At 47.8% G+C, this 26,699-nt stretch overlaps 1 protein-coding gene across 1 annotated transcript in view; it reads left to right on the top strand.

Moving 5' to 3' along the window:
* The first annotated feature begins 586 nt into the window (after positions 1-586).
* Kiaa0319 (KIAA0319 ortholog) overlaps positions 587-26,699 on the top strand; it is a 42,246-nt gene continuing 16,133 nt past the window's right edge. The window contains exons 1-7 of the mRNA XM_077801555.1: positions 587-641; positions 3,911-4,648; positions 16,121-16,304; positions 21,083-21,311; positions 23,394-23,517; positions 24,014-24,146; positions 25,577-25,725. Of these exons, the coding sequence (XP_077657681.1) occupies positions 587-641; positions 3,911-4,648; positions 16,121-16,304; positions 21,083-21,311; positions 23,394-23,517; positions 24,014-24,146; positions 25,577-25,725 (1,612 nt within the window). The remainder of the gene's footprint in view (positions 642-3,910; positions 4,649-16,120; positions 16,305-21,082; positions 21,312-23,393; positions 23,518-24,013; positions 24,147-25,576; positions 25,726-26,699) is intronic.

Genomic DNA, 26,699 nt, shown 5'->3' with positions numbered 1-26,699 from the left:
TTAATCCTACGTGGCCAGGACTCCATCGGTGACTGACAGCTTCCCTGATTTTTATATCTTCTTCCAACTCAGGACCGACCTGAGAAAGCCATCCATGTTCCCTGCTCCATCACACAGGATGCTGCACTTCTAGGTAGCTGTGCTCTGCTTTTGCACGTCATGCCAGCAGCTGCCAGGCAGTGCACACCTGAAGCTGTTCCCCTTTTTCCACCTTAAAACCTTCCCGGTCCCCGTCCGCATTTGAGTGTGTGCCAAGGTCCTCTGATGATGGTGGCCGGGTCCTTTGCCGTACAAGTCTGAGTTCATGGCTTGGCTCTTCTCCTTTGGTGGGTTTTTGCTATTTCCACAGCCCACCGAGGCAAGCTTCTTGGATCTGTACTCACCCGTTGAACCAGCTCCTCTGGACGGATGGCTGCCTGGAATGTGACTCTGAGGGTGTTTGGGCCAGCTTGGTTGTTTGCACTCTCACCTACTCTGTTCTCCTTCCTGTCTCTTTTCTGTTTTCCCTTTGAAGACCTAGAGGCCAATCTGGCTGTACCCGAGGTGCTGCCTCTGAAGGCGGCCATCATCCTCTGCGAGCTGCGGAATGGCGCCCCCTGCAGTTTCACTGGCTTCACTGCTGCTGGTGGTGACCCTGGCAGGTAGGAGGCCAGGGCGGGGAGCTTGTGCCGCTGGGCCTTGTCTGAAGTAACTCAGGTCCACTCCACACCAAGGTGCGGTGTTCTCGCTTTCCAGTAGACCTTATGCATAAGTGGTTTTCTGAAGGGATTTCTTTTTCTTGGGCATGCCAGGCAAGCACGCTACCAGCTTGCATCCCTGGTTTTATAGAAACTGGAATTTGAATTCTTTATTCTCATGAACTTGCCACTTCTTGGAACTGGACTCACCCTTTGAACCAGCTCCTCTGGACAGATGATTGCCTGGAATGTGGGAAAATAAAATCACATTTAATACATCTTAGGAAAAATTTGTATTTGTAGAATTACAAAACTTACATCATTGATATTTCTGGAAGTATCAGACTCTCTTTTCTCATAGGTCTTTATTTTTATTATACTCAATTTGCTTATAGTGGATGCACTTGCACCATAAAATCATTGGAGACTCTCAGCTCTGATGGCCCAGGACACCAGCTGAACCAGGGAGAGGGCACCGGGGGTTGAGGATGGAAATACCTTGGGAAAACTGTTCATTTACAGACTTCGTCAGCCATAGTGGGGCCATGGTGAGGACAGCCTGAGACCCTGGTCCTGGGGCCTGATCTCCAGGTCTGCTGAGTCAGAACTCCTAGGGCATGGCTCAGAGATCTGGGGTTTCAGCTAGCACCTGGTGGTGGTTCAGAAGACCTAAATTTTTGGAAGCACTATTTCAGATGATGCAAGGGCCACTTTGGAAAGTTCTGCACATCATGCTAGTTTACCACCCCCATCTACTCCTGTCACCGCTAGTGTGCAAGACAGAATGTTCAATGCTCTGAAAGTATACTGTCATTAATATTAATGTGTAGACATCCATTTTTAAAAAACAAAGGAACATTTTCCCATTCCTTTTTGTTCTTTTTTTGAGAAGACAACTAAGTTAATGAAATTAATGATTGTAGGGTTTTACATAATTAAGACCAAATAGGTTTTAGTGAGATGCTGGCTCTGTCATTTTCTTTTGAGGTACCGTCCACTAGTTCACAAATTCAGTGACTAAGTTACTGAGTCCCAATAATGTTATCTGCAATTTGTCTTTGTTAAATGCTAACCAGTGATTTTATTGTCGACAATCAAATGCCTACAATGTTCATGGATTGGGTTAGGATTTCAGAGCATACAAATACTGACAGTTCCTTGGTTCCAGGAATTTGGTGCTCCTTCAGTCAAGTGTGCCGTAAAGATGGTAAAGTGGGGCTGGGGATGTGGCTCAAGCGGTAGCGTGCTCGCCTGGCATGCGTGCGGCCCAGGTTTGATCCTCAGCACCACATACCAACAAAGATGTTGTGTCCGCCAATAACTAAAAAAAGATAAATAAATATTAAAAAATTCTCTCTCTCTCTTGTTTTTTTAAAAAAAGATGGTAAAGTGATTATGAAACTTGGACAAAGGAAAAATGATTTGTTTGTGGAGCCACCTTCCTAATTCCTTATTTAGCAGTCATGTCTCTGCTTAAGTTTTGCAGAACATAGGAATGGTCTGCCCTGCGGCCTCCTCCAGCCCAGTTGAAACTGGCTAAGCTTGCGTTGAAGACTTCTTCCACAGGAAGTTCTCTTCACCCCTATAACTATGTGTGCTCCAAGGTCACAGCTTTCCCTATGTGGTGGTTCCTGTGACATAGTTTAAAATTTGGCTCTTGAGCTTTCTGGGAGCCAAGGCCAGAAATGAACATGATTTTTCTCTGAATCACTTTGTCCAAAGGAGATGACCCAACTATTTCTCAAGAGAACGAAAGCATATCTTGGCATTCATGTGTGAAATAATGGGTCTAGCTTGGGTCTTCATTTAAAGGCCACTCAGAGATGCAGTGATACCTCTAAACACAGTGGTTTTGAGAGTGGAGTTGGGAGTGGGAGATTCTCTCTATTCTTCACCTCTCATCATCTTTGATCTGACTGAGATGCTATTTTGTGATACTCAGCTGGAGTATCTCACTACTTTCTCCATATCACAGATGAAGCTCTTTTCTAGAAAATAAAAGGACAAAACTATTTGGATGATTTTAAATAGTAGACTTATGTTTGAGAAGTGCCACTTCATTTTAGTGTGTTGCTATCTTATGCACTGGAGAAGAAACACATCTGGGATACCTAATTCATATTAAATTGGACTAAACAGGAATGGAGGTGTAGCTCAGGGGCAAGGCCCTAGGTTCCATCTCCAGTGCCAACAAATAAACACATAGGACTAAATAGTATTTTCATAGAGTCAAGGTTTGGCTTTGGGTTATTTTAAAACGTATGGTGTATGCAGGGATACATAAAAATAATTCATAGGCTGTGTATACCTTTTACACTATTTCCAGTTAGAACAACCTCTGACATTCCCTCATATGAAAAAAAAACAAAACTCAGTTATTTAAAGAATCATGAGTGATGAACCTACCTAGGGAGGAAATCCCTTGCCATTCTGAATTCTGCAGCAAAACTTTAATACAATGCTTTCAAAATTATATGTGGCAAGGCCAGTTTGTTTTTGTGTCCAATCTGTCATGGACTGATTTTTCTATAAAATACCAAACAAACAAGAATACAAGGGAAGTGATTTTGCCTTTGAATTTCAGGCAATGACACCTTTCTATAGAAGATTCTCAAAGCTGGTCTGACATGGAGTTGGTGCAGCAAGTTATAGTAGACCACTTCAGCAGTGCAGTGCCATCGCCTGCGGTAGTTACTGCCTTCTTCTGTTACTGAGAATCTGATTAAGACTACTTGGTTCTAGATATGTACAGAGAACAACCTTTTCTCAATCTTGGATATTTCCCTGTTGACTCATCTGTCATCAGAATAACCTGTGAAATTAAAAAAAAGAAAAAAATCAATGACCAACTGCAACCCAAACCCCAAAGATGTGATGCTGTTCCCAGAAGTAAACCTGTGTAACTTAATTTTACGTGAAGAGCAAAGTGTTGTGAATGATGTAAAACGACATGCACGTGGAGAAGAAGGTTTCTGCTCACTGAAGGGCATGGAGTCGTGAGGCTCTGGAAGAACCGCATGGTGTGTGGACAGGTGGAAGGGCCTGCGGACGGAAGGTGGAAGGACCAGGGGTGGATGGGTGGGTGAGTGGAAGACGGATAGGGGGGGAAGGTAGCTAGCTTGGTGGATGGACTGTGACGTTTCAGTGGTCTTTCTAGGAGACCGGGAGTCTGGCTTCCAGAGTGGCACGCCTGCAGGGCGCCTCTGTCCTCACTGTGGACTGCCTCCTCGCAGGTGGTGCCTGTCAGCGGTGCAGCGAGGGGAGGACCTACCCCAACGCCGTCATTCCGGCCAACCTGGAAACCATCAGAATCGTGTCAGTGCCTCAGACCTTCTCCCTGGGGGCCTGCACGGCCGCGTGCTGCCACCTGCCCAGCTGCGACCTGGCCTGGTGGTTCGAGGGCCGCTGCTTCCTGGTGAGCTGCCCGCAGGAGGAGAACTGTGCGCCCCAGAAGACTGGCCTGCTCAGGTCGTACCTCGTGTTTGTGCTCAGGCCCGCGGGGAGGCCCGCGCCGCTGCTGGACTCCGGGGAGAGGATGCTGAGCAGGGCCGCCGCCGCGGGGGCCTGGGGGGACCCGGCCGAGGGCACCAGGGAGGACTTGCCCCTTGGAGGCCAAGGCCCAGGCCGGGGCCTGGAGGGGATGGCGGGGATGGCTGAGCCCTCCGATGACGACGGGGAGATGGAGCCCAGTCTCCTGCAGCCCAGCCCCCAGCCAGGCCCCAGCGGGAGCGCCGAGCCCGCGGCCTGGAGCCTGCAGCCCGGAGGCGACGGCCACAGCCCCGCGGCGTCCTCGGAGAAGCCGCGGGACCCGGAGCGCCCCTCGGGGAAGGACTCGGCCGGCTCCGCGTCCCCCAAGCCCAGCCCGGACAGCAGCGACCCGCCTCCCTCGGCCGCCGCGCCCCCTCCCGGCCGGGCGCTGGGGAAGGGGGCGGCTTCTCCGCGAGCCCGCGGCGACTCGGGGCGCGAGGTGGGTGCGTGCGGGGGGCGAGGTGGGTGCGCGCGGGGCGCGAGGGGGGTGCGCGCGGGGCGCGAGGGGGGTGCGCGCGGGGCAGGCTGCGCGCGTCGCCGGGCCCCTCTCGAGGCACCTGCCTGGCCTGGAGCAGAAAAAGTGACCGTCTCGCGGAGCCTTCCAGAGAACAAACCCTCTGCCCCTTTGCGGTGCTTCCGTAACAGAAAAGAAAGTTGGTGACATGGCGTTGCTTGAGGAGTTCGCTGGTTTATCAGACTTTTTTTTTTTTTTTTTTTGAATGATCTCGCAGGTGCTGAAGCCTTCCCAGAGTCCTTCTGCCAGCCTGGGGTTCAGGCCAGCCGCCCTGGAGGAAAGCTCTGCTCCCACAGCCACCCCGCAGAGCGCAACCGTCCCCAGGAGTGCTGTCCCTCCTGGGTCCACTCCGGGGCCACCCGCATCTCCTACCGCTGCTCCCAGAACAGGTAATCCCGACTGGAAGGACTGTGCTGAACACGCGGTCGAGTGCGGCAGCACAGCTTTTAGAGTTTGCTGTTTCCTCCAGGCTTGGCTCTGAGCAGCTGCCGTGTGCCAGCAGCAGTGCTGGGTACTGGCCGTAAAAGATGAGGGAGTCCAGTCCAGGAGAGGAGGCGGGCCGCTGTGCTGTTGGGCTGGATAGAATCTGTCAGGGCCCGAGGCTGCTGTGGGAGCCCAGTCTTTCTAGAGGAGGTAACACTGGCATCGAGTGCACCCGCTAAAACGGGTCTGGAGAGCAACGTGTGATGTCCTGGTGACAATGGAACTCACCGAGGCTTGCAGAAGCCAGGGACTCTGCTCAGCACTTCCACCGCAGGGAGTTTGGACTTTCCCTGGAGAGTTTCCACAATGCCGTTCTTTGAAATAAAGCTGACCATAAATTAACAGAAAAAATGAACAACAAATTCATTAACATGGAGAAATAGAAGCCAGACACAAAATGTGAGGCTGAAACACAGGCCTCTTCATGGGGACAGGGAGGCAGGCAAATAGGAAATTTGGGGGGGGGGGATAGTGAATTATTTTTAGGGTGGATAAATGGGCCAGAAGAACTGACAGTGGCCTAGTTCCTCTGGGTTCTAGATGTGATATTTGAGTTTCAGTCTGATGGCCAGTGTGTGGGCAGTGAGAAGAATTCACAGACAAGGACCAGCCTTCAGGGAGGTTATTTGGAGGAGGATCACTGGGGAAGCACAGCAGGGACAGGACAGAGGGGGTCTGGGCTCACATGCACTTCTGAGTTTTTCATTCCCTTTGGTGGGCACTTTGCTAGGAGTGGTTTAGGCCAAGCAAGGAGCGATTAGAAGACTGCCGTGCCTTGCCCATTCTGCTTAGTGTGCATGTCCAAATGCTTATTTCTGGTTTGACTCTGGATTCATGAGATGCAAGTAATGAGTCTGAGGTCTTAGACTCCAGCTTTCCCTTCTTAGGTTACTGCAGGTCAAATTTGGGTCTCTGCGGATGCTCCTCAGGATGGTTGGGCCATCTGTTGAAAAACAGGATCTTGTTTATTCTTCAGGGGAAGTTAGCTTCTCTGATACCACAACAGCAGGATAAAAGTCAGGCCCTTAGCCTCAGTCACCTCTGCTAACAGAGGTGGGTGGAGCCTGGGAGAGGCCCCTCATCCAGCCTTCTTGAGTCTTCCCCCTGTGCAGTGAGTTTATGAGATTGTGGTTCTGAGAAGACATGGCAGTGGTGTTCCAGTTTGGGCTACCCAATCAGGTAGGAAAAAGCTTTGCAGACAGCCTGCCTTACACAGGGAGTGGAAACAAGGAAAGGCCAGATTGAAGACCTTACTCCATTTGCCCCATTGGTTACCTTAGATCCCTGATTAGGAAACCGGTTTCAACTTCCTCTCCATTGGCTACTTTAGGAAGCCTAATTAGAATACTGTCCAATTAACCCCACTGGTCATTTTAAAATGCTGCACCTGCAGTGGGAGTTGTCATGGTAATGGGACACTGTGAAGAAGGACATGACTGGTCTCCCTGTCGTTGCCTCCAGTGGCATCCTTCTGTTACTCCGCTCTGCCATTTTGGAGTCACTGAACTCCGACGAAAGACTTAACACAGTGGCAAGCATTCTGGGGTGGCACGTTCTTCCTCCATAGACCCAGAAAGGAGGAAGAGCCCCTGGACAGTGTATTGCAGAGGCTTCAGTGAGGAATGAAAAGCTTCTATTAGATTGTCTAATGAAGAAGTTTTACGCTATGGAAGACCTAAGTGTCGTGTTCACTGAGCTTTCCTGTGGTGATGTATTTTGAGGATTATGTTCTGTTGAGCAAGAATAAAATCAACCTAGTTGAGGACAAAGAGGACTGCATTTTTGTGGGGCTAATTAGGATTGCAATCTGAGAAAATATAGATCCTCGCAGTCTTAACAATGTGCTCCAGGGGTTTACAAAATGGTGGCTATATTTAGAGTTTAAAAGCACAAGAGAGGCCTGGTCATGACATCACTGGTCGGTCAGGAACTGACTGGTGCTGGCAGAAGGTAAGGTTGGTGTGGATTCCGTCCCTGATAGTTGGGGGGAGGGAAGGAGGGCTCCCTGTCCAGCAGGTCAGCAGCGGCTCCAGTCCGACTTGATTTAGATCTGACTAACAAGGCCCTGCCGAATCGTTTTCAGTGCCCTGAGCCAATGAGACTCAATTTTGATGTTTTTTTCTTGACACCTCTTTACCTTTTTAATTTACGTTGATCCTGAGCTTCAGAAAGGGTTAATGGTGGAAGAGAAGCTGTGTGGAATATGGAAAAGGAAACTGGCCTTGGAATCAGGATCCTTGGGTTCTAACAGTCGTACTGTCAATGAGAATAAACTCCGCTTTCAGGAAATAAGAAAGTAGTTTATTTTGAGTCAAATATTAGTGGCCATGGCCCAGGAGCACAGATTTGGGTCACCCTGAATGACATGCTCCTCCATGAAAGAGGTTAACCTTCATAGCCAAAGCACAAAGAAAATGATAAATCAATGTATTAATGAACACCGTGGGGACATTAGGTAGGTGGCTACAGTAAAGCAGGAAAGCTTGTGACCAGAGTTTTAGAGTTAAGGCCCAGCTCGGGGGTCTCAACAGACTAGATCCAGCCCCCATCTGAAGGACCAATCCAAGAGCCCATCAGTGGCAAAGACAGGGAAGGAATGTGTAGCCCACCAGAGACACAGGGAGACCCACATCCTCAGTTCTGTCTTGCGGGGGGGCTGTCATGAGCATAGACCAGGGATCAGAGGACGCACAGTTAAGGAGTCTTGGTCCAACTGATACTGCCGGTCACCGGTTAATGTTGAAGTTTGAACATTAGAGAAGCATGCCGAGTCAGGCATATAAAGCAGGGTTTATTTTAAAAGGGGTAACATAGACTTCTCCCTGGAGGCAGAAGGGGCCACGGCTGGTGTCCTGGTATCCCAAGAAGGAGGTATTCTGCCCTTTTTATGTGTCCTAGGCTTCCTCTGTTCTCCTGCCTTCTCCCTCTTCTCTTTCTCCTTCCTGCCTAAGTGACTAGGCCCAGGAAGGCTCGGTGGGATGCCCAAAAGGTGGGGAACAGGTGGGCTGAGGGGGAAGGGCAGGGAGAGTAACCCAGGACTCCTGAACAACCTTATAGCTCCCTGTCGGGAGGGGCAACTCCTGGGTCCGGTGACCTTAGCCACAGGTTGGAGCAGGGGCAGGTTCTTGATACGGGTGGAGGAAGGGCTCTGAAGGAGTTAACATCTCAATCCCTCAGGGGACAGTCTCCAACTAGCTGGACTGACTCCGATTGGCCTGACTCGAACTGACCTGACTCGATTTACCTACCCATACCTCCTGTCTAATTCTGACTTCAAAACTGTTACCAAAACCTCGATTAGGGTCCCCAGTGCTAATCCAGTCAGGAGGACAGGATTTTGACCAAAAGGAAGAAGGAGTTTTATTGTTTTACCAGCCAAGGAGAAGCACAGGGAACAGGGGTTTTTAAAGAGGTGATTTAAAGCGTCCATCCATGTGTTCCCCTTGGAAGTTGTAATTCACTTGTTAATTTGGGAGATACTCATTTCTGAGATCTTCTAGTGCCATCCCCAAAGTCTGGATTACTTGTTCCTGTGGTAGGTGAGTGCTCAGGACAGACAACTCTGTCTAGGGTGGGGAAGAAAGGTAACCCTGTTTCCCCTGAGATGAGGAGGAGCTGGGAAAGAGGAAGAGGAAGAAGCACATCCATTTGAAAATTAAGTCCCAGTGGCCGAGTCGTAAGGGTTAATTCAAAGCATAGGGTGGGCCACTGTATAAAACTGGCCTGGTTGATTATTATCCCAGGGTTGGTGGGAGGAGGGTGGTTGTTGCCTGGTCAGTAGAGATATTTGTCCATCTGACCTGTGGTTGTGGAATCTAAGCTGATGGCAGGACAGAATGTCTTAAAGCAAAAGGGACAGATTCAAAATGGGGATTGTTAAACCATGAGACAAAGACCACCGACTCCAATTTAAATCAAATTAAAGCAAGCTTGTAATTCCGACCGGCCGGGTCTGTCTCTCCAGGAACCCGTGTGAATAGAAGACAGCACCCCAGCTCTCTAGGAGCGCAGTTTTATAGCACAGGAAATTGCAAAAAGTGTGTGTGGGAGGGGTGTCTTGAGAACCTACAGATGACAGGATTTTGACCAGCATAACACAAAAGCAGGTAGTAGGCTAATGGTCTAAATGATTCAGCACTTAGGGAGTAAACTTAGGTCCCGACGTCAGAATTTATGAGGCGCCACTAGAGTTTCAGAGAGGGTTGCTATCTGGTCAGGGAAAGCCAGGCATGGGTGAGTTCAAGGCACGGGCAGGCATTCCAAGCAAGTTTAGAAATCGCAGTAATATATAGTAAAGCCGAAATTAACTTTTCATGTCTTTGTGACGAGGTGGCTCCCAATCTTAAGAGGGAATTAAGCTGGGTGTATCAGGATTAGAGCCAGGTATGGTGGCTCCCACCTGTAATCCCAGCTACTTGGAAGGCCAAGGCAGAAAGGTTGCAAGTTCAAGACCAGCCTCTGCAACTTATAAAGACTCTCAAATAAAACATAAAAAGGGCTGGGGATGTGGCTCACAGCTAGGGTACCTCTGGGTCCATCCCAGTACTCTCCTCCCCTAAATGGAGGGAGAGATGCTGAGTTTTTATCCTGCTGTGAGTTACCCATCAGGCACCTGCGCACAGCTGCAGGCCCAAGAGTCAGTGTGTTTGGCAACAGCAGCCTGGAAGTTCTTGTTACAGTCCTTCTTACAGGTTTCAGACGTTATCTGAGAGCAAGCCCAGCTTAGGGTCCGTGGGGGCTAGAGGACGATTAGCTCAAAACCCTTCTGAGAAGTCCACTAGTCAGGAGAACGTAGGTGGTACACAGAGGGTGGAAGTAAATGGCTGTATTTCTCAAGGGACTGGCAACCCAAGGAAACTGTGCCTCCAAACCTGCTGCGTTCCATGTCTGCACAGTCACAGTGGCCCTCAGCCCGGGCCATGCGTCTGCAGGATGTTTAACAGAGGCCATTTCTTCAGGACCTGTGGCTTCACACCGCCATGTGAGGTTGGGAGGATTCCATGGTTTTTTGGAAGCCTTTGGAGCAGTGCTTGGCCACTTCAATCTGGTACTGAAACCAGTATATCTAATGAAATCCTGGTGGACCAGCAAGCATTGGCTGGTTATCCAGGTGGCCCTGGACAGCCTGTTGTGCCTCTCTGGGGCTCCGTTTCCCCACTGTGGCACAGGGGGCCTGGACAGTGAGAGTGACAGGAGGGGGAGCCCGAGGAGGGGCCTGGGACTGAGGGCCGCGGGCGCCTGCCTGAGCCCCCTGTGCCTCCAGCGTCTCCCCGTGGCTGAGACCTCTGGTGAGGGCTCAGATTTTGTTTTCACTGCTTTTTTCCTGCATCATGTTTATGTGTGACATGTGGTTTATGAGTGACACTAGTGTCCAGCCCAGCAGGCCTACAGAACCGTGGCAGGACACAGTGGGGGCGACCCTGGCGCCAAGCCCAGGAGCACTGTTCCAAGTGCTGAGCTGGTGCCCTTTGCTCCTGTGCAGTCCCTGTCCCATATAGCGAGGCTGCCTGAATTTCCTCCTGGCTGCCCAGACCTGCGTGTGTGATCTGCGGCTCAGGAACGCTCATGACTACTGACGGGGAGCCCAGGAAAGCTGGGGCGGTGGGAGACAGACCCACTCCGCAGCCTGCGCCTGGTTCCAGAGACTCACTCGACCTGACGTCCTCTTCCCAGCACCAGCCCACCTAGATGCTCTGACTCAGAAGTCTGTCCACAGCATAGCAAGGGCACAGTTCAGTTACTAACCGGGGGCAAAAGTGACTTCCTTAGAATTATGACGCACGGTTACAGAACTGCCGCAGGCAGCTCGCCGGCCGCGGGTCAAGCGGGCTAGCTGAGCCCCGTTCCTGCCGCTGCTATCGCCGAGCACTGCCTGCAGCACCCCTGCTGAGTGTTTCCCTGCTGAGCTGTCAGTGCACGCGGGCTTGCAATCTTGCAACCCGGTTGGGCACAAAAACACAAGCCAGTCAAACTGAGACAAAGTTTTATTTAGAGAGAGGCCGTGTGCGTCCCCTAACAAGTGGGTCCACCACGTGTGTCTTCTACCTGAGCCGGGGGGCCTCCACTTCCCCCGGAACACCCTCCTACCATCCTTTCCCAACCAATGGGAACTCTCCCATTACAAGAGTGACATGAGTAACCTGAGTCCTGAAACGGCCCAGGTAAACAGCATGAGTCCAATTACCATATGAATGTGAATCGCTGGCTGGCCATCATTAAACCCAAAGGTGCCTGTATCAATATTTTTGCTGTGGCTCCTAACATGTGCCCCCTTCTGTTTAATTAAACAACAGGCAAATGTGGCTAGGGACTGTGCCTGTTAGGTATGTCCAATTCACATATGGTTCTTACCCGTCATGGGAAAACTGACCTTATTGCGTCAGTCTCCTGGCTTAGGTTGATACCACTGTAACCGAATCATACCCGTCACTGACTACCGGTCCAGTATATAGCCATACCTGTGGAATAGGCCTATGCACCAGTGGGGGGGTGAGGTTCTTTCCTCACCTCTGTTGGCCCCCAAATTTAACCTTGGTGCCAGTGGGGGGGTGAGGTTCTTGCCTCACCTCTGTTGGCCCCCAAATTTAGACCATCACTAGCAGAAGGGAGAAAGACGCAGAATTGCCACGACATCCAGCCAATTGATGGCTCCTTTGGAAACACTGGTGACACATCGGCTAAGATATTTAGCACTACCAGTTCGCTGTATCAACAAATAGAGCACAATGCATACAGGTGATACATAGTCCAGGCAAGTTGTGTAAGCAGTTCAAAGTGGAGGAGTCTATCAATATGTCCATTTCCTCCCAAAGTAAATTAAGTCCTTGATTGAGCAGTCTTATTGAGTTATTTTGATTGATATATCAGTTTATACAGTTTATTGTGATAGCTATCATAAAAGTTGTAGTTTGGTCTTAGTCTTCACCGGCACTGGGATGGAGATGGGAATTATGGCCATGTTGCTAAAGAGACATTATCCTGAACAGAATTATGAAATATAATGAAAAGGAAAGGTGAAAGTAAACAAACAGATCTGTTAACCACCTTTAAAAGCAAAATTTAATAACAGCTGTTTACCTAAAGTAAATTAAACCATATAAGTCACGTGACTAAAAATTTTTTTTTTTGATATTTGTATCTATTTATACATGAGCGCTCCTTATAAATGAAATATGGACAAAAACACATACAGACATACAACACAAAACAGTGCATACATAACATAGAACATATAAGACAATAGTAAATAAAGGCCTTGTAGCTATAGCTAGGTGAAATCTCCATTGCAATGTTTAAAAACTTTACAGTTAAAAAAAAAAAAATAAAACACAGTCAAAAAATAAAACTGATCAGAAAAACATTAACCTAGGTTTGTATGAGCTTAAAAAATAAGGTAAAATAAAATAAAATAGAACTTTATGATGTGAGAAAAATGCAAATAATAAAATAGATATTGAAAAAGGCACCGTGGTAAATCACTGTCGCAGATATAAGAATAGCCAGGCTGGAACTCTGGATATCAGCTGTTATGGATTTGAGTCAAATCATCTTCTTTTTCTGTAGAAATTGTTTTAGTTAATCTCTCTGGAATCCAAATTGGTTGCTGTTCCTCCTGTGGAAAAACACAGACGGAGCCCCGACTCCAGACTATTACTGGGTTTGGACCTTTCCATTGTCCTGTTAGAATATCTTTCCAAAGTACCTTAGGCTTATGTACATTTTTCGGATACATATGTCTTTCCGCAGCACTAAGTCCTGATGAATCCAAATTTAGAAAGTTTAGAGTAAAAAGGGTTATTTTAAGTTTATCTTTGGGGGATATATACTTCTTACTAATTCCCTCCTTTTGTTTTAATAAGTATATTTTTATAGTTTGATGAGCTCTTTCAACTATGCCTTGTCCCTGTGGGTTGTATGGGATTCCTGTTATATGAGTAATGCCAAATGATGAGCAAAATTGTTTAAAAGACTTGGAGGTGTAACCAGGGCCGTTATCAGTTTTTAACTGTTTAGGAACACCCACAGTGGCAAAATTTTGTAAGCAATGAGCTATAACATCTTTAGTTTTTTCTCCGGGATGAAGGGAGCCCATCAAAAATCCAGAAGAAGTATCAACTGTAACATGTAAATATTTTAATTTTCCAAATTTTGGCAAGTGTGTGACGTCCATCTGCCAAATATGGTTAGGTATCAGTCCTCTAGGATTGACTCCAAGATTAACTTGTGGCAAAAATGTCACACAATTTTGACATTGTTTTATTATATGTCTGGCTTGTTCTTTAGATATTTTAAAACGTTTTTGTAAAGTATTAGCATTGACATGGAACCTTTTATGAAAATTTATAGCTTCTTCTATTGTGGAGAAAATATGTATGTCATGTGTAGATTTATCTGCTAGTTCATTACCCAAACTAAGGGCTCCAGGCAATCCTGTATGTGCTCTGATATGTCCTATAAAGAATGGATCCTTTCTATCCCAGATTAGACTTTGTATAGCAGAAAACAAAGAGAAAACAGTAGAGGAAGGAGAAATCCTACCAGCATCTTCAAGAGATACAATAGCATTAACTACATACTGACTATCAGAAAATAAATTAAATGTAGAATCTTTGAACATCATAAAAGCTTGCAATACTGCATTGAGCTCTACCTTTTGAGCTGATTGTTTGGGTACTAAAAATGTAAAAGTTTGATCAGGAGTAACTACTGCTGCTGTACCATTGTTTGACCCATCAGTGAATATATTTGGAGCATTTATGATAGGGGTTTTTCTTGTCATTTTTGGAAAAACTACAGGATGCTTAGACCAAAAAGACAACAAAGGATTAGATGGCAAGTGATTATCAAATGCAACACTAGATTTACACATGATTATTGCCCAAGTATTTAACTCATTAGCTAACTCATCAATTTGATCCATAGTATATGGAGTAATAATTTTATTGGGAGAAATCCCAAACACTCCTTTTGCTGCTTTTATTCCTTTGAGTATTAATTGCCCTACAGCCTCAGGATATCTAGTAAGAATAGTATTAGGAGAATAAGATAAATGTATCCATAATAATGGACCTTCTTGCCAAAATACTCCTGTAGGAATATTTTTTGTCGGTAGTACAATAAATAGTAAAGGCAAACTTATATCAATTCTATCCAAATGCATATTTTCCATATATGTTTCAATGATTTTTAATGCCTTTCTAGCTTCAGGCATTAACATGCGGGGTGAATTTGGATCTGATGGACCTTTTAGAATATCAAATAAAGGTCCTAATTCTCCTGTTGGTATGCCTAGATAAGGCCTTATCCAATTTATATCTCCCAATAACTTTTGAAAGTCATTAAGTGATTTGAGTTGATCTACTCGTATTTGAATTTTTGGTGGACGGACCATGGTTGAGGATAATAGAACTCCTAAATAATTAATTGGAAGATTTAATTGTACTTTATCTATTGCTATCTCTAGATTATAATTTTTTAACAAGTTTGTAAGCGTGGCATAACATTCTAGCAATGTGTTTTTATCTTTATGTGCCATTAACACATCATCCATATAGTGAAATATCTGTAGTTCAGGATTTTGATTTCTAAGAGGCTGGATTGCTTTATCAACATAAATTTGGCACAAAGTTGGGCTGTTAGCCATCCCTTGAGGGAGTACTTTCCATTCATATCTCTGATCAGGACCTTCATGATTCAGTGCAGGGATAGTAAATGCAAAATGTGGACTATCCTCGGGATGAATTGGAATTGAGAAGAAACAATCTTTAATATCTATAGCTAGAACATGCCAGGTTTTTGGTAGAGCAGACAATTGGGGAATCCCTGATTGAGCAGGTCCCATAATAACCATCTCATTATTAATGGCTCTTAAATCTTGTAATAATCTCCATTTACCAGATTTCTTTTTAATAACAAAAATGGGAGTATTATGGGGAGATACGGAAGGTTGTATATGTCCTTCCGCTAATTGCTGTTTGACCAGATCATGGGCTACTTGTATCTTTTCTTTAGTTAGGGGCCACTGAGGAACCCACACTGGTCTTTCTGATTTCCAAGTAATTTTGATTGTCTCAGTGGCCCTTTTTGAAAACCCAATCCATGTTTATTTATCTTTTGATCTATTTGAATTGGTGCTGTTATATCTTGTTCTTGATCTCTTAATCTCTTTTCTTTTCTAAAGCCTTGTTTTGCCCTAGTAGTGGGCGCGTTAGGATTGACGTTATTTGTTAATGTCAATCCTAATTGATCTAGGATGTCTCGTCCCCATAAATTTATGGGGAGATGGTCCAATACATAGGGCTGTATAGTTCCTTCACATCCCCCTGCCAGGTCTCGCTTTCTACAATTCCTCATGAAACATTTTGCTGTGCTTTAAGTGGGAACTTCTCAGGCAGGATCAGACCTTTCTAGATTCACGCCTTAATAATGTCTGTAGGGAAGCTTTGTCTGAATGACAGAGAAGCAGCTCTTCACATGGTCGGCATGGGGGGGTTCGGAACCTGTGAGTGGGGTCCCTCCTGCAGGGGGCCGGGGGAACCAGCCTCTCCACGTGCTGCGCTCTTCACACCTGTTTTCTCAAAACGCAACACCGTCACTGTGCTTCTTAAAATTCACGTGGTGGGAACTTCCTCACTCTGATCTGCCCAAATCCAGGAGAAAGAGATCATTTAGGGAGTAGGAAAATGGTCCTTCCTAATACATAATATGTGCCATTGAGCTCTATGCAAGAGTCTCCTATAAAATGAATTTAAAGGGGGCTGGGGCTGGGGCTCAGTGGTCAAGCACTTGCCTAGCATGTTGAGGCACTGGGTTCGATTCTCAGCGCCACATGTAAATAAATAAAAATGAAGTTTGATCAACAATTAAAAAAATAAATTCAAAAAATGAATTTAAATTTGGAATTACATAAGTCACAAAGTTTATGCTTTACTCTTCTTGGGTTTCATTCTGGTTTCTGCTTTTGACCTTTCAGGGAGTACAGATGACTCTGAGATAGCGAGCTATCGCTGGGAAGCAGTCCGCGGGCCCCTCGCGGGGCAGCACCTGTCCGACACCCCCGTCCTGCGCGTGGCTGACCTTGCTCCTGGCAACCACACCGTCAGGCAAGTGGGTCCTGTGGCCATTGCTTATTGCTTCCCACTACTTAGGTTTTGACTGCCTCCTCTAATTGAAGCCTGAAAGTCGCTGTGCTGTTTATCCTGGTCCACAGGGGAGGTGGATTTGGTTTCCTCGGGGTTCCGGTTGGCGCCACCGCAGGCTGATTCTCCCCGATTCCTGTGACCTGTTCACTGGAAGTGTTTGTTTTGGGTGTCAGCAACTGAATGGGGACTATAACAGAGCACCCTTTTTGCTCTGTTGAGTTACAAAAAAGAAAGTCTGCATCTTCGAAGGGAGGCAGAGTTGTGGGATTGTCTGTTAATTACCTGGCTATTTCAATCTTTCCTTCTTATGACTTTCTAGGGTACAGCTGAAGTAAGGTGAGCTGCACATATTCAAACTGTGGAACTCAGTGACTCTTCACTCCTGTGAAGCCACCACCCTGATGGAGTCAATGAGCATTTCTATTGCCCCCAAAGCTCCTCTTGCCCTTCCAGGCAGCCACTGACGGGCCTCCTGCCACCGATGACCATTTTGCATTCTGTAACTTGTGTCCCTGGAGGGCACCGAAGCTGCTCCTCGCCCGGGCTGAGGCTGGCCTGTGTCGTCTGCATCACAGGGTTCCCTGGCCTTGGCTAAGTCTATGTGAGCGTAGGGTGCAGGAGCGAAGGAACACCTTCCAGGGTTCGCTGTCGTCAACTGACAGATCAGACAGGAGAAAAGACCTGGAGGGGACCGCCCACTCAACACTGCTCCAACTCTGGGCCCTTTGCCTGACGGGAGTGAACCACTGAGGCTCCTGGGCGATTCTTAGGGGAATGCGTGATGTGAGGACTGTTTCAGGGGAAGTCCATCAGCGTGGGCTCATCCCTCAGCCTTCCTCTCTGCTGTGGACAGTTGGGTATCAGGGTGGGGAGGGAAGGCAGGTGTGTTCCTTGGGGTAGGTGAGGCCTCAGTGCAGATGAAGGGAATCCAGAGAAAGTCTTTCCCTTTACACAAAATTGTTCAGTATGCCCCCCAAAAGTCGTATACTGGGGTATCATCTTCTGAGCCCCAACAGTAGCTATGCCATGATCCACTTATCCATTCATCTACAGTGGACATTAGCCCCAACAGTAGCTATGCCATGATCCACTTATCCATTCATCTACAGTGGACATTAGCCCCAACAGTAGCTATGCCATGATTCACTTATCCATTCATCTACAATGGACATTAGCCCCAACAGTAGCTATGCCATGATTCACTTATCCATTCGTCTACATGGACATTAGCCCCAACAGTAGCTATGCCATGATCCACTTATCCATTCATCTACAATGGACATTAGCCCCAACAGTAGCTATGCCATGATTCACTTATCCATTCATCTACAATGGACATTAGCCCCAACAGTAGCTATGCCATGATCCACTTATCCATTCGTCTACATGGACATTAGCCCCAACAGTAGCTATGCCGTGATTCACTTATCCATTCATCTACAATGGACATTAGCCCCAACAGTAGCTATGCCATGATCCACTTATCCATTCGTCTACAGTGGACATTAGCCCCAACAGTAGCTATGCCGTGATTCACTTATCCATTCGTCTATAATGGACACTAGGCCCAACAGTAGCTATGCCATGATCCACTTATCCATTCGTCTACAGTGGACACTTAGGGTCTTTGTTTGAGAGGACCTCACTACATTGTCCAGGCTGTTCTTGAACCCCTGGGCTCAATGGGCTCAAGCCATCCTCCTGCCTTAGCCTCCCAAGTATCTGGGATACAGGTGCACCCCACTCCACCCACTCCACCTGCTGAAATCTGGGCTCTCTGTGGCAGAACAATTATAAATAAAGTTGCCGTGAGCATGTCTCTGGGAGATTTGCATTTTGGGGATGGAGACTGAGAGGCAAATGGCCAGGAGGCGAATGCCGGCTCAATGCAGTTCTCTTTCCCACGTGGCTCTGCCCTCCGACCTCCCGGGAGTTCTGTCTCCACACTCGTGTCCCGTGTCGTCCCCCCCCCCCCCCCGTCTCCCTTGTGACCCTGAGACTCTGCTCCCAGTTATCTCTTGGACCCTGTTGACCTTTTTCTCACTTAGCTCTTCTCTTCTTGATTGGAGCAGAATTCCAGGTGGCTGCATGAGGTGTCCCTTCTGCTGCTTCCCAGCTGTTAGACCTAGACCGTCCCCATGGGTCTGCAGACCTGAGTCCGGCTGGGTTTGGGGTCCTTCAGAACCTGCTGGGTTCTATCTTTGACCACAGGTCCACAGAGGAGCTCCAGAGCTTGCAGGCGTTGCACACAGTTGTGTCAGTTTGTGTTTTAGTTTATTTGAAATGTCAGCTTAGAAATCATTCATCCATTTCACATTCGGATTGCTAAAAAGGAAAGAAGGAAGGAAAGAAGGGAGGGAGGAAGGGATGGGGAGGGGAGGAGAGGGGAAGGAAGAAAAGAGCCAGCGCTGCCAAGGGTGTGGAGAAGTGGAAGCCCCAGGGCTGAGGGGGCATGTCCGCGGCAGCTCCTCAGAAAGCTGAGACAGAATCACCCATGACCTAGCGGTTCTGTCTCTGGGCCCACACCCAGGGACCTGATAGCAGGGACTCCAGTGTTCACCACAGTGTTGTTCACAATGGCCGAGAGACAGAGGTGTCCTTGCATGACTGTCCATCAACAGATGAATGGAAAATCAAAATATGAAATATGCACAGGCAATTGAGTGATATTCCGCTTTAGAAGGGAATGAAATTTAAAAACAGGAATGAGCCTGGTGTAGTGGCACACGCCTGTAGTCCCAGCAGCTCGGGAGGCTGAGGCAGGAGGATTGTGAATTCAAAGCAGCCTCGGCTATTTAGTAAGACCTAACCCACTTAGTGAGACCTGTCTCTGAATAAAACTAAAAAGGGCTGGGGATGTGGCCTAGTGGTAGAGTGCCCCTGGGTTCAATCCCTGGTACCCCAAACAATAAAAACATCAACAAACAAAAACCCAGGAATGAAATTTGGATAGAATATACCACACAGAGAAATGCCAAGAGCATTACGCTAAGGGAAATAAGCCAGACACAAGGACACAGAGGGACGGAATCTGATTTCATGTATCTGAGATGAACTTCCTCATGGCTTCTTCATGGGATTTAAGTACCATGAAGCCCCTTTTCTTTTTAAAAAAAATTTTTTTTTTAAGAGAGAGTGAGAGAGGAGAGAGAGAGAGAGAGAGAGAGAGAGAGAATTTTTTGATATTTATTTTTTAGTTCTCGGCGGACACAACATCTTTGTTGGTATGTGGTGCTGAGGATCGAACCCGGGCCGCACGCATGCCAGGCGAGCGCGCTACCGCTTGAGCCACATCCCCAGCCCCTTAAAAAAATTTTTTTGTAGTTGTAGATGGACATTTGTTTATTTTTTAACGTGGTGCTGAGGATGGAACCCAGTGCCTCACTCATGCTAGGCAAGCGCTCTGCCACTGAGCCCCAGCCCCAGCCCCTCACAGCCCCTTTCTATTCACAAACAAAAATGTTTTTCTCTTACATGGATAAAACATATGGGGTGTTTTGCAACCTACCTTCTATATTTTCTTCTAACAGTTTAAAATTTTGAATCCTTCATGTTCAAATTTTTATCCATCTGGAATGGGTTGTCTCTCAATCGTGGTTCTCCCCACCTGGGCTTTGGTTCCACTCATTGTCCCTCTGTCCCTTCCCAGTCTGCAGGGCACGTCTTTCCTCCAGCAGATGACCTTGTGGGGGGTCTGGTTTGGGCTTTCTCTGCATGTTGGCTGCTGTGGTGCTACAACATAGTAGTCGTTATGAAGTCAGCCTCGCCATTCCCTGTTCAGTGAACATCTTTACGGCTACATTTCAGGGTTTGAGTGAAACTTCTGGGTCAGAGTTGTGTGTGTTGACAGGTGTTTGAAACATTAGAGATAAATCATCAACCACTTTTTTATTAGAGGATTTTCTCATGTGGACTTGTGGAAAGTTTCTGATACAAAAGCCTAAGGAACTTCAAAAAGTTATTGTTAAAATATTTCTCTATCACCTTAATTACTTATTAGTATGGAATTCATGCATGATGAAATGGGAGTTTGGACCTTGGTTGGAGAGAGCGGGTGGGCCGCGGGAGAGGAGGCCCAGGAGGCGCAGGCCGAGCACACCTCCCTGAAGCTGCTTCTTGGTCTTGATCCCCACATTCCAGCTCACCCACCTAGCCCTTACCACTGCCCATCCACCGTCGTCCCCCGGGAGGATGGAGTGGCCTTTTGGGATGTCCCATTCTCCACTTTCTAACTAATTCCATCAGTTAGTACAGGAGGGTCCATGCTGGTTTCTCTTGGTGGACTGAACATCACTTTGTAAAGTGTTGAGTCCCAACCTTACCTCGCAGAGTGTCCTGAAAACCATTATCATAAGCCTCTGGAAAAGGGCTGAAAAACTATAGGAGCTTCCTAGCTGAAAACCCAGTGCTCCAGACTGAAGGCAGAACTTGCCTCGGACGCCGTCCTTCTCAGTCTCAGCTGTGGAGAGCAGCTGCTCTGGCCGAGGGTCCTCTCCACTCAGCATCCCAGAGGCAAGGGAAGCCCATCAACTAACATGAGAAGAGAAACAAAGATGGGTCAACAGGAACAAAAGCAGGAAAAACATCCCTGAGTCTGTGTGCTTCTTTAAACTTCATCCTCCATTTCTGTTTGCCTATTCTGAGCCGTTCTGGAGACTGTGACCAGGAGCAGCTGAGCTGGCCACTCACGTCCAGGTGTGCAGGCTCTGCAGAGTCACAGCCTCCTCTCCTTTCTGCAGGTTGACCGTCACTGACTCTGATGGAGCCACCAACTCCACCACTGCCACCCTGATCGTCAGCAGTGCTGTGGACCACCCACCTGTGGCCAACGCAGGCCCAAATCAGACCATGACCTTGCCCCAGAACTCCATCACTTTGAACGGAAACCAGAGCAGTGATGATCACCAGATCGTCCTCTATGAGTGGTCCCTGGACCCCAGCAGTGGGAGCAAAGAGGTGGCCATGCAGGCACTTTCTCCACCTGCTCCTGACTCTCGGTTGTCTGTCCGTATCGCCCATCTCTATTGTTCTCTGCATCTATCTCTATTGTCCATTTCTATCATCTACATCGTCCACCCTTATCAACTACAGCATCTGTCTGTGTCTCTTGTCACTATCATCTATCTATCCATCTATCTATCTACCTTACTCCCCCATCCATCCATCCTTCCTTCCATATTTTATTTCTACCAACTGAGTCTTAGTTTGGGGAAGGGGCAGTTAGATCCAGAAAGTCTGCTTTCATACATGTGTCTGTTAGACCACTGCACTGACAGAGGAGCACCTAAGCTCCCAACCCTTCCGAGTTCGCAGCCTTTCCTGTGTTGATGACTAGATCTTGAGGTTAATTCGGGTTCAGTTTCCAGTACTGGCCAAGAAAAGAAAAGAAAGGATGGGCTATTTTGCTATTTTATATTTCCTTGGTTAAGAGATTCTTCCAAATTTTCTTTAACATAATTATTGAGCCTTATGTGCCCAGAGCTAATCCCTCAGAATCCACGCCCCACCCTGGACGTGTAGTGGAGGGAAGTTACCGGGGCTGGGTCCCCGAGTGAGTCTGGCTCTCCATAGCAGTGCAGTGGCTGCACACCCCTCTCTCCCTGCCCAGAGACTGTCCACAGGAACATGTTATTGCCACATGGTCTGTGGGGGAGCCCAGAGGCAGGGCATGGACTTGGCGTCCACAAGGCCCTGCGTGGGTTGATCCCTAGCACCAGAGGGGGAAAATAGAGGAAAGTATTTCTTTTAAAATTCTTAAGTATTTATGCATTTCAAATTTCAGAATATCATTCCTTGTGATAACACAATTGATACTGTATCAACTTTCTCTATCAATTTTCCACTAAAACCTCAAGAAATATAGACACATTTATATTTAGGCAATTCTGGGATATTTAAAATTAAATAAATTGAAATAGGATTAAATTTAAAATTCTTTCCCGATGCCATGAACTGCAAACGTAAGAATAACTGAAACTATTACCAGCGACAACACAGCAGCATGCACATGCTAAGCACCTGCTGTACCACAAAAGGACTTTCACCTGCAGGCACCGAGTGTGGCTGAGAGCATGCCTTTTGAAAAACGGTGTTGCTTTTGTTTGTTTATGTTTTTTGCCTTAATGTTAAAATTTATTTTTTAATATTTATTTTATATATTTATTTTATATATTTATTTTTTATGTGGTGCTGAGGATCAAACTCAGGGCCTCACATGCACTAGACGAGCGCTGTACTGCTGAGCCACAACCCCAGCCCCCAGATTTATTTTTGATTGCAAAAGTAATATATGAATTGCTTCTTACAGGAAAAAAATTTAAAAATCAGTTCAAATAAACTCTGATAAGGTGAAAATGTATATTGACTACCACTCTCTTCCAGGTCTCCTATTAGAGGCAATTTCTTTGATAAGTTTAGTGAGTGCACTTCCAGAATCTTCTCTAAGTGTTTGTATGTGTGTGTTTGTGTAGCGATAACTATCACAGTGTATACAATGTCTTTTTGTTTGTTTGTCTTTACATTTTTCGTTTTAAAAATTTAAAGCTACCTCATTCTTTTAAATTTCTTCTGTTTGTCTGGTGGGTATGGAACCCAGGGCCTGGAACATGCTAAGCACTTGCTCTACCACTGAGCCACAGCCCAGCCCTGAGGATCTCTCTTCTAAGCTTGCATTCCCTGGTGCATTGCAGTGGCCTTGGCCACTCCCCCATTGGTGGGCAGTGGTTTGCTTCCCTTGTGTTGCTGTTGCACCGTGCTTGGTCAGCCCCTGGGGTGAGCCTCCTGTGCATTTCTCTGGTGTAGATGCTGAGAATTGCTGGGGAAGAATGTCCCCGCTGTGCATCCTGATGGACGTTGCCTCTTGGCTATATTCACCTAATTCCTTCAATGCTCTGAGGATACCCAGTGGGCTACACATTCCATTTTCCTGGGTTCATATACCTTTCATATTTTCTGTATTAGGTAAAATCATGAGTTTGCATATGTCACACTATTACTAGTGCTTCTTTACTATTTCTCTTTGTTTTTGTTTTTGCATTTGCTGCTGCTTAGGGAGCACAGACCCCGTACCTTCATCTATCCGCTCTGCAGGAAGGAGAGTACGCCTTCCGGCTGGTGGTGACAGACTCCGCCGGTCAGCAGTCCACTGCTGTGGTCGCTGTGATTGTCCAGCCTGGTAGGTGACATGGAAATGAGATCTGGCCCCAGGGATGAAAGCAGGAACAGTAACTAGGCTCCTGGGCTTAGGTTGTGACCAATTGGGCAGGAAAGTCTCTACACCTCGCTGCCGTCAGGTCCAGGCTGGGAGCTGACGCTGCTCGGAGAACCGGTTTTCTTTCAAGGTTCAGAATCTTGTCTTGATTATATCTCTAAACCGCGGTACAACATGATTGGGACTTAGCAGGGGACAACAGGGCCTACAGGAGCCCAAGGACAGGCACCAGTGGGGGCAATATCTGCAGAGGCTTTCACCACAAAAAATTGATAAATGAGGAGATTTGTCTGATGTAAACATTAGGCAGCGCACACATGCATGGAACGTTCTATGGTACCTGTTATCAAGTACCACTTTTATGTTTTTATGTATCAGATAAATGTTTAGAACAATAAGTCAGAGGATGGCAGCCTTCCAGCAGAGATGGGACCTTTTCACACGGTTTCTGCACTTCTAGGAAACAACAGGCCTCCCTTGGCCGTGGCCGGCCCCGACGAGGAGCTGGTCTTCCCAGTGCAAAGTGCCACCCTGGATGGGAGCGGGAGCAGTGACAACCACGGCATCGTCCACTACCACTGGGAGCACATTGGGTGGGTGTCAAGCCACCCCACCACTCTAGGGGTCACAACCATGCTGAGGGACAGTGTCCCCTCCCTGGAGGACCAGCACTAGACGGCCAGTCAGGACTCGAGCAGGCTTCTAGAAGTAACTGGGCATGGTTGGCTGAAGAGTGCACCAAGTGCAGACAGACAAGATGGACAGAGACTGCAGGGCGTGGGGCCCAGGGCAGGTGGCAGGGCTGTCCTGGTGGGAGGTGAACTGTGGATGTGCCGATGTCTTGGGGGGGCACCAGAATCAGGAGGCACCACACAGCTTTGTAGGTTCAAACAGCAATTCTTTATTCCGGATCTCACACCAGCCTCCACACACGTTCAGGGGCAGTCTCGTTCTGCCGCACACTTCACCTACTCCACGAGGCTTTTTCCAAAATCCCATTTGAATCTCACGAGAACTCAACGGGAACAAGCAACAGGAACACCCTAATCCCAGCAGCAATAATCTTCAACCTCAACTTCCCTAAAACCCATATTCTTAAACCGGGAAACGCCTTAAACCGGGAACACCCTAAGCCCAAGGACCGGGATACTTCCTCAAACCTGCAGGATACTTCCTCAAACCTGGATCCACCCTCGATCACCTTGAGCAGGGTCATCTTTCTCAAACACACAAGCAAGGTCGCAGCAAATTTCCAAGGCAAGTCCATTTAACATGGGGTACACTGGCAAGGATTACGATGCGTCAATACCTACTTGGTAATGGCCCTCAGCATGGATGGAAGAAGCTCAGGGGGGCCTGGGGGAGCCCTGTCTGCGCCCCACCACCCTGCGCAGACTGGAGGCCACAGAAGTTCAGAGCGCAATATGACCCGGCATTTCCTGAGCTTCACACGCTCCATCTCCTAGACATCTACACGACGTTTTATGAGGCTGATTACGAGTGTTACTCACATTTTGAAGCTGAAAACCTAAGAGGCACAAGGACTGGTAAGATCACATGGCCTCAGGTTGCCAAGGCAGGAGGAGAAGGAGCTGGGCTCAACCTAGGTCTTCTGAGAACCAAGCCTCCCTCTTAATGTACCGCGTAATTCCTCTCTTAGGACATCCACCATCTGGTTCACCCTCCTCCATGCGCTCCCTAAAGGTGGACGAGGGTTTTGATCCAATTTTATTACGAAAAGAAAGGGGTAGTTTCTAAGATTCTGTTTCCAAGGCTAGATCATTTCGCTGGCAGCTAACTAAAATAAAAAACCAAGAACAAGGATCTTCTTCCAGGAGCGCAGCCGATTGTCGGCTGTGGTGGTTGACGATTAGGCTTACCTGGAGAGTACCAGGGACACAGGGTCACCATAGGATCCTCTGGGTGTGCACACTGCGCTGAAGCAGCAGTGTTTGTAGGGTGGCCACACTCTTGCCTGAGCGCCCCACGCCCTCCCTGTGTTCTCCACTGTCTTGGTTTACAGAGGCCCCAGTGCAGTGGAGATGGAGAACGTGGACAGGGCTGTGGCCACTGTCACCGGGCTGCAGGTGGGTACCCACCTCTTCTGCCTCACAGTGGCAGACCAGCAGGGGCTGAGCAGCACGTCCACCCTGACTCTGGCAGTGAGGAAGGGTGAGTAGAGCACCGGCCTGCCTTCGTGTCCAGCAGGACCCTAGGCCCCGCCGGGTCGAGATGTCGGTGTGTGCCCACTCCCTCCTTCCCAGCAGAGGCCACTCTGGGCCAGCAGGGCCAGCCTCAGAGCCACACAGCTCTCCCCAAGCCCTGTGCCAGGAAGCACCTTTCCTTTTCCTGAGTGTATCTTGTGACAGTCCCACTCTCCTTCAGAGACCGTGGCGACCAAAGCCCGGGTCTGGAGATGTGGCCACACTCTGTTCTCTGTGGGAGTTGGGCCCAGAGGTGCTCCCAGCCTCTCGCTGTTACCTGCTCTGGGCTCTGTTCTCTCGCCTGCCTCCCGTGGCCCTGAGGGCTCCAGCCCTTTGCTTCAGCCATTTCTTCATCCTCTCTGTAAAGCAGTGCTGGACTCGTGGCAGTCACAAATGTAGGTTAGTTGGAAGGACTAAAATGGACGATTGTGACGTGTTTAAGCACAGAGGAAGGAGAGCATGGCTGACGGAAAGGTGCACATGTGGTATGGGAAGGGCCAGGGCGTGGGGCTGTGGGGACGGCTGCTGGGGCCTGGGTGCACTGCCACCTGTCACGCCTAGCAGCTGGCAGGTAGTGAGGCTGGAGCAGTTTCATAGCAGAGTGATGTACAGCTGGATTTCTAAAGACACCTTATGGTAAATATTTCTAACCACACACAAAAGCAGAATAGCCCTAAGGCCCCTCGTGTGCCGCGGCACCTCCCACGGCTAGCTCTGCTTTGCTGGTCTTGTTCCTCTGATCAATTCGCCGCAGCTGAGTCTATTTTGATTGGAGTGTTTGAAAGCAAACCCTAGCACCATGTCATTTCAACTCCAAGACGTGGATTTCTAGGAAGATGACATGACTGGGGTGTAGCTCAGGGGTGGAGCGTGTGCACCAGGTGTTTGGCTCCATTCCAGCATCATTTAATATATAGAAAAGAGAAGGAAACGACTGATGAG

This window comes from Urocitellus parryii, chromosome 8 (assembly GCF_045843805.1).
Source record: "Urocitellus parryii isolate mUroPar1 chromosome 8, mUroPar1.hap1, whole genome shotgun sequence".
Lineage (NCBI taxonomy): Eukaryota > Metazoa > Chordata > Mammalia > Rodentia > Sciuridae > Urocitellus > Urocitellus parryii.
Note: the sequence above shows the minus strand (reverse complement) of the source record. Positions and strands in the feature narration are given on the sequence as shown.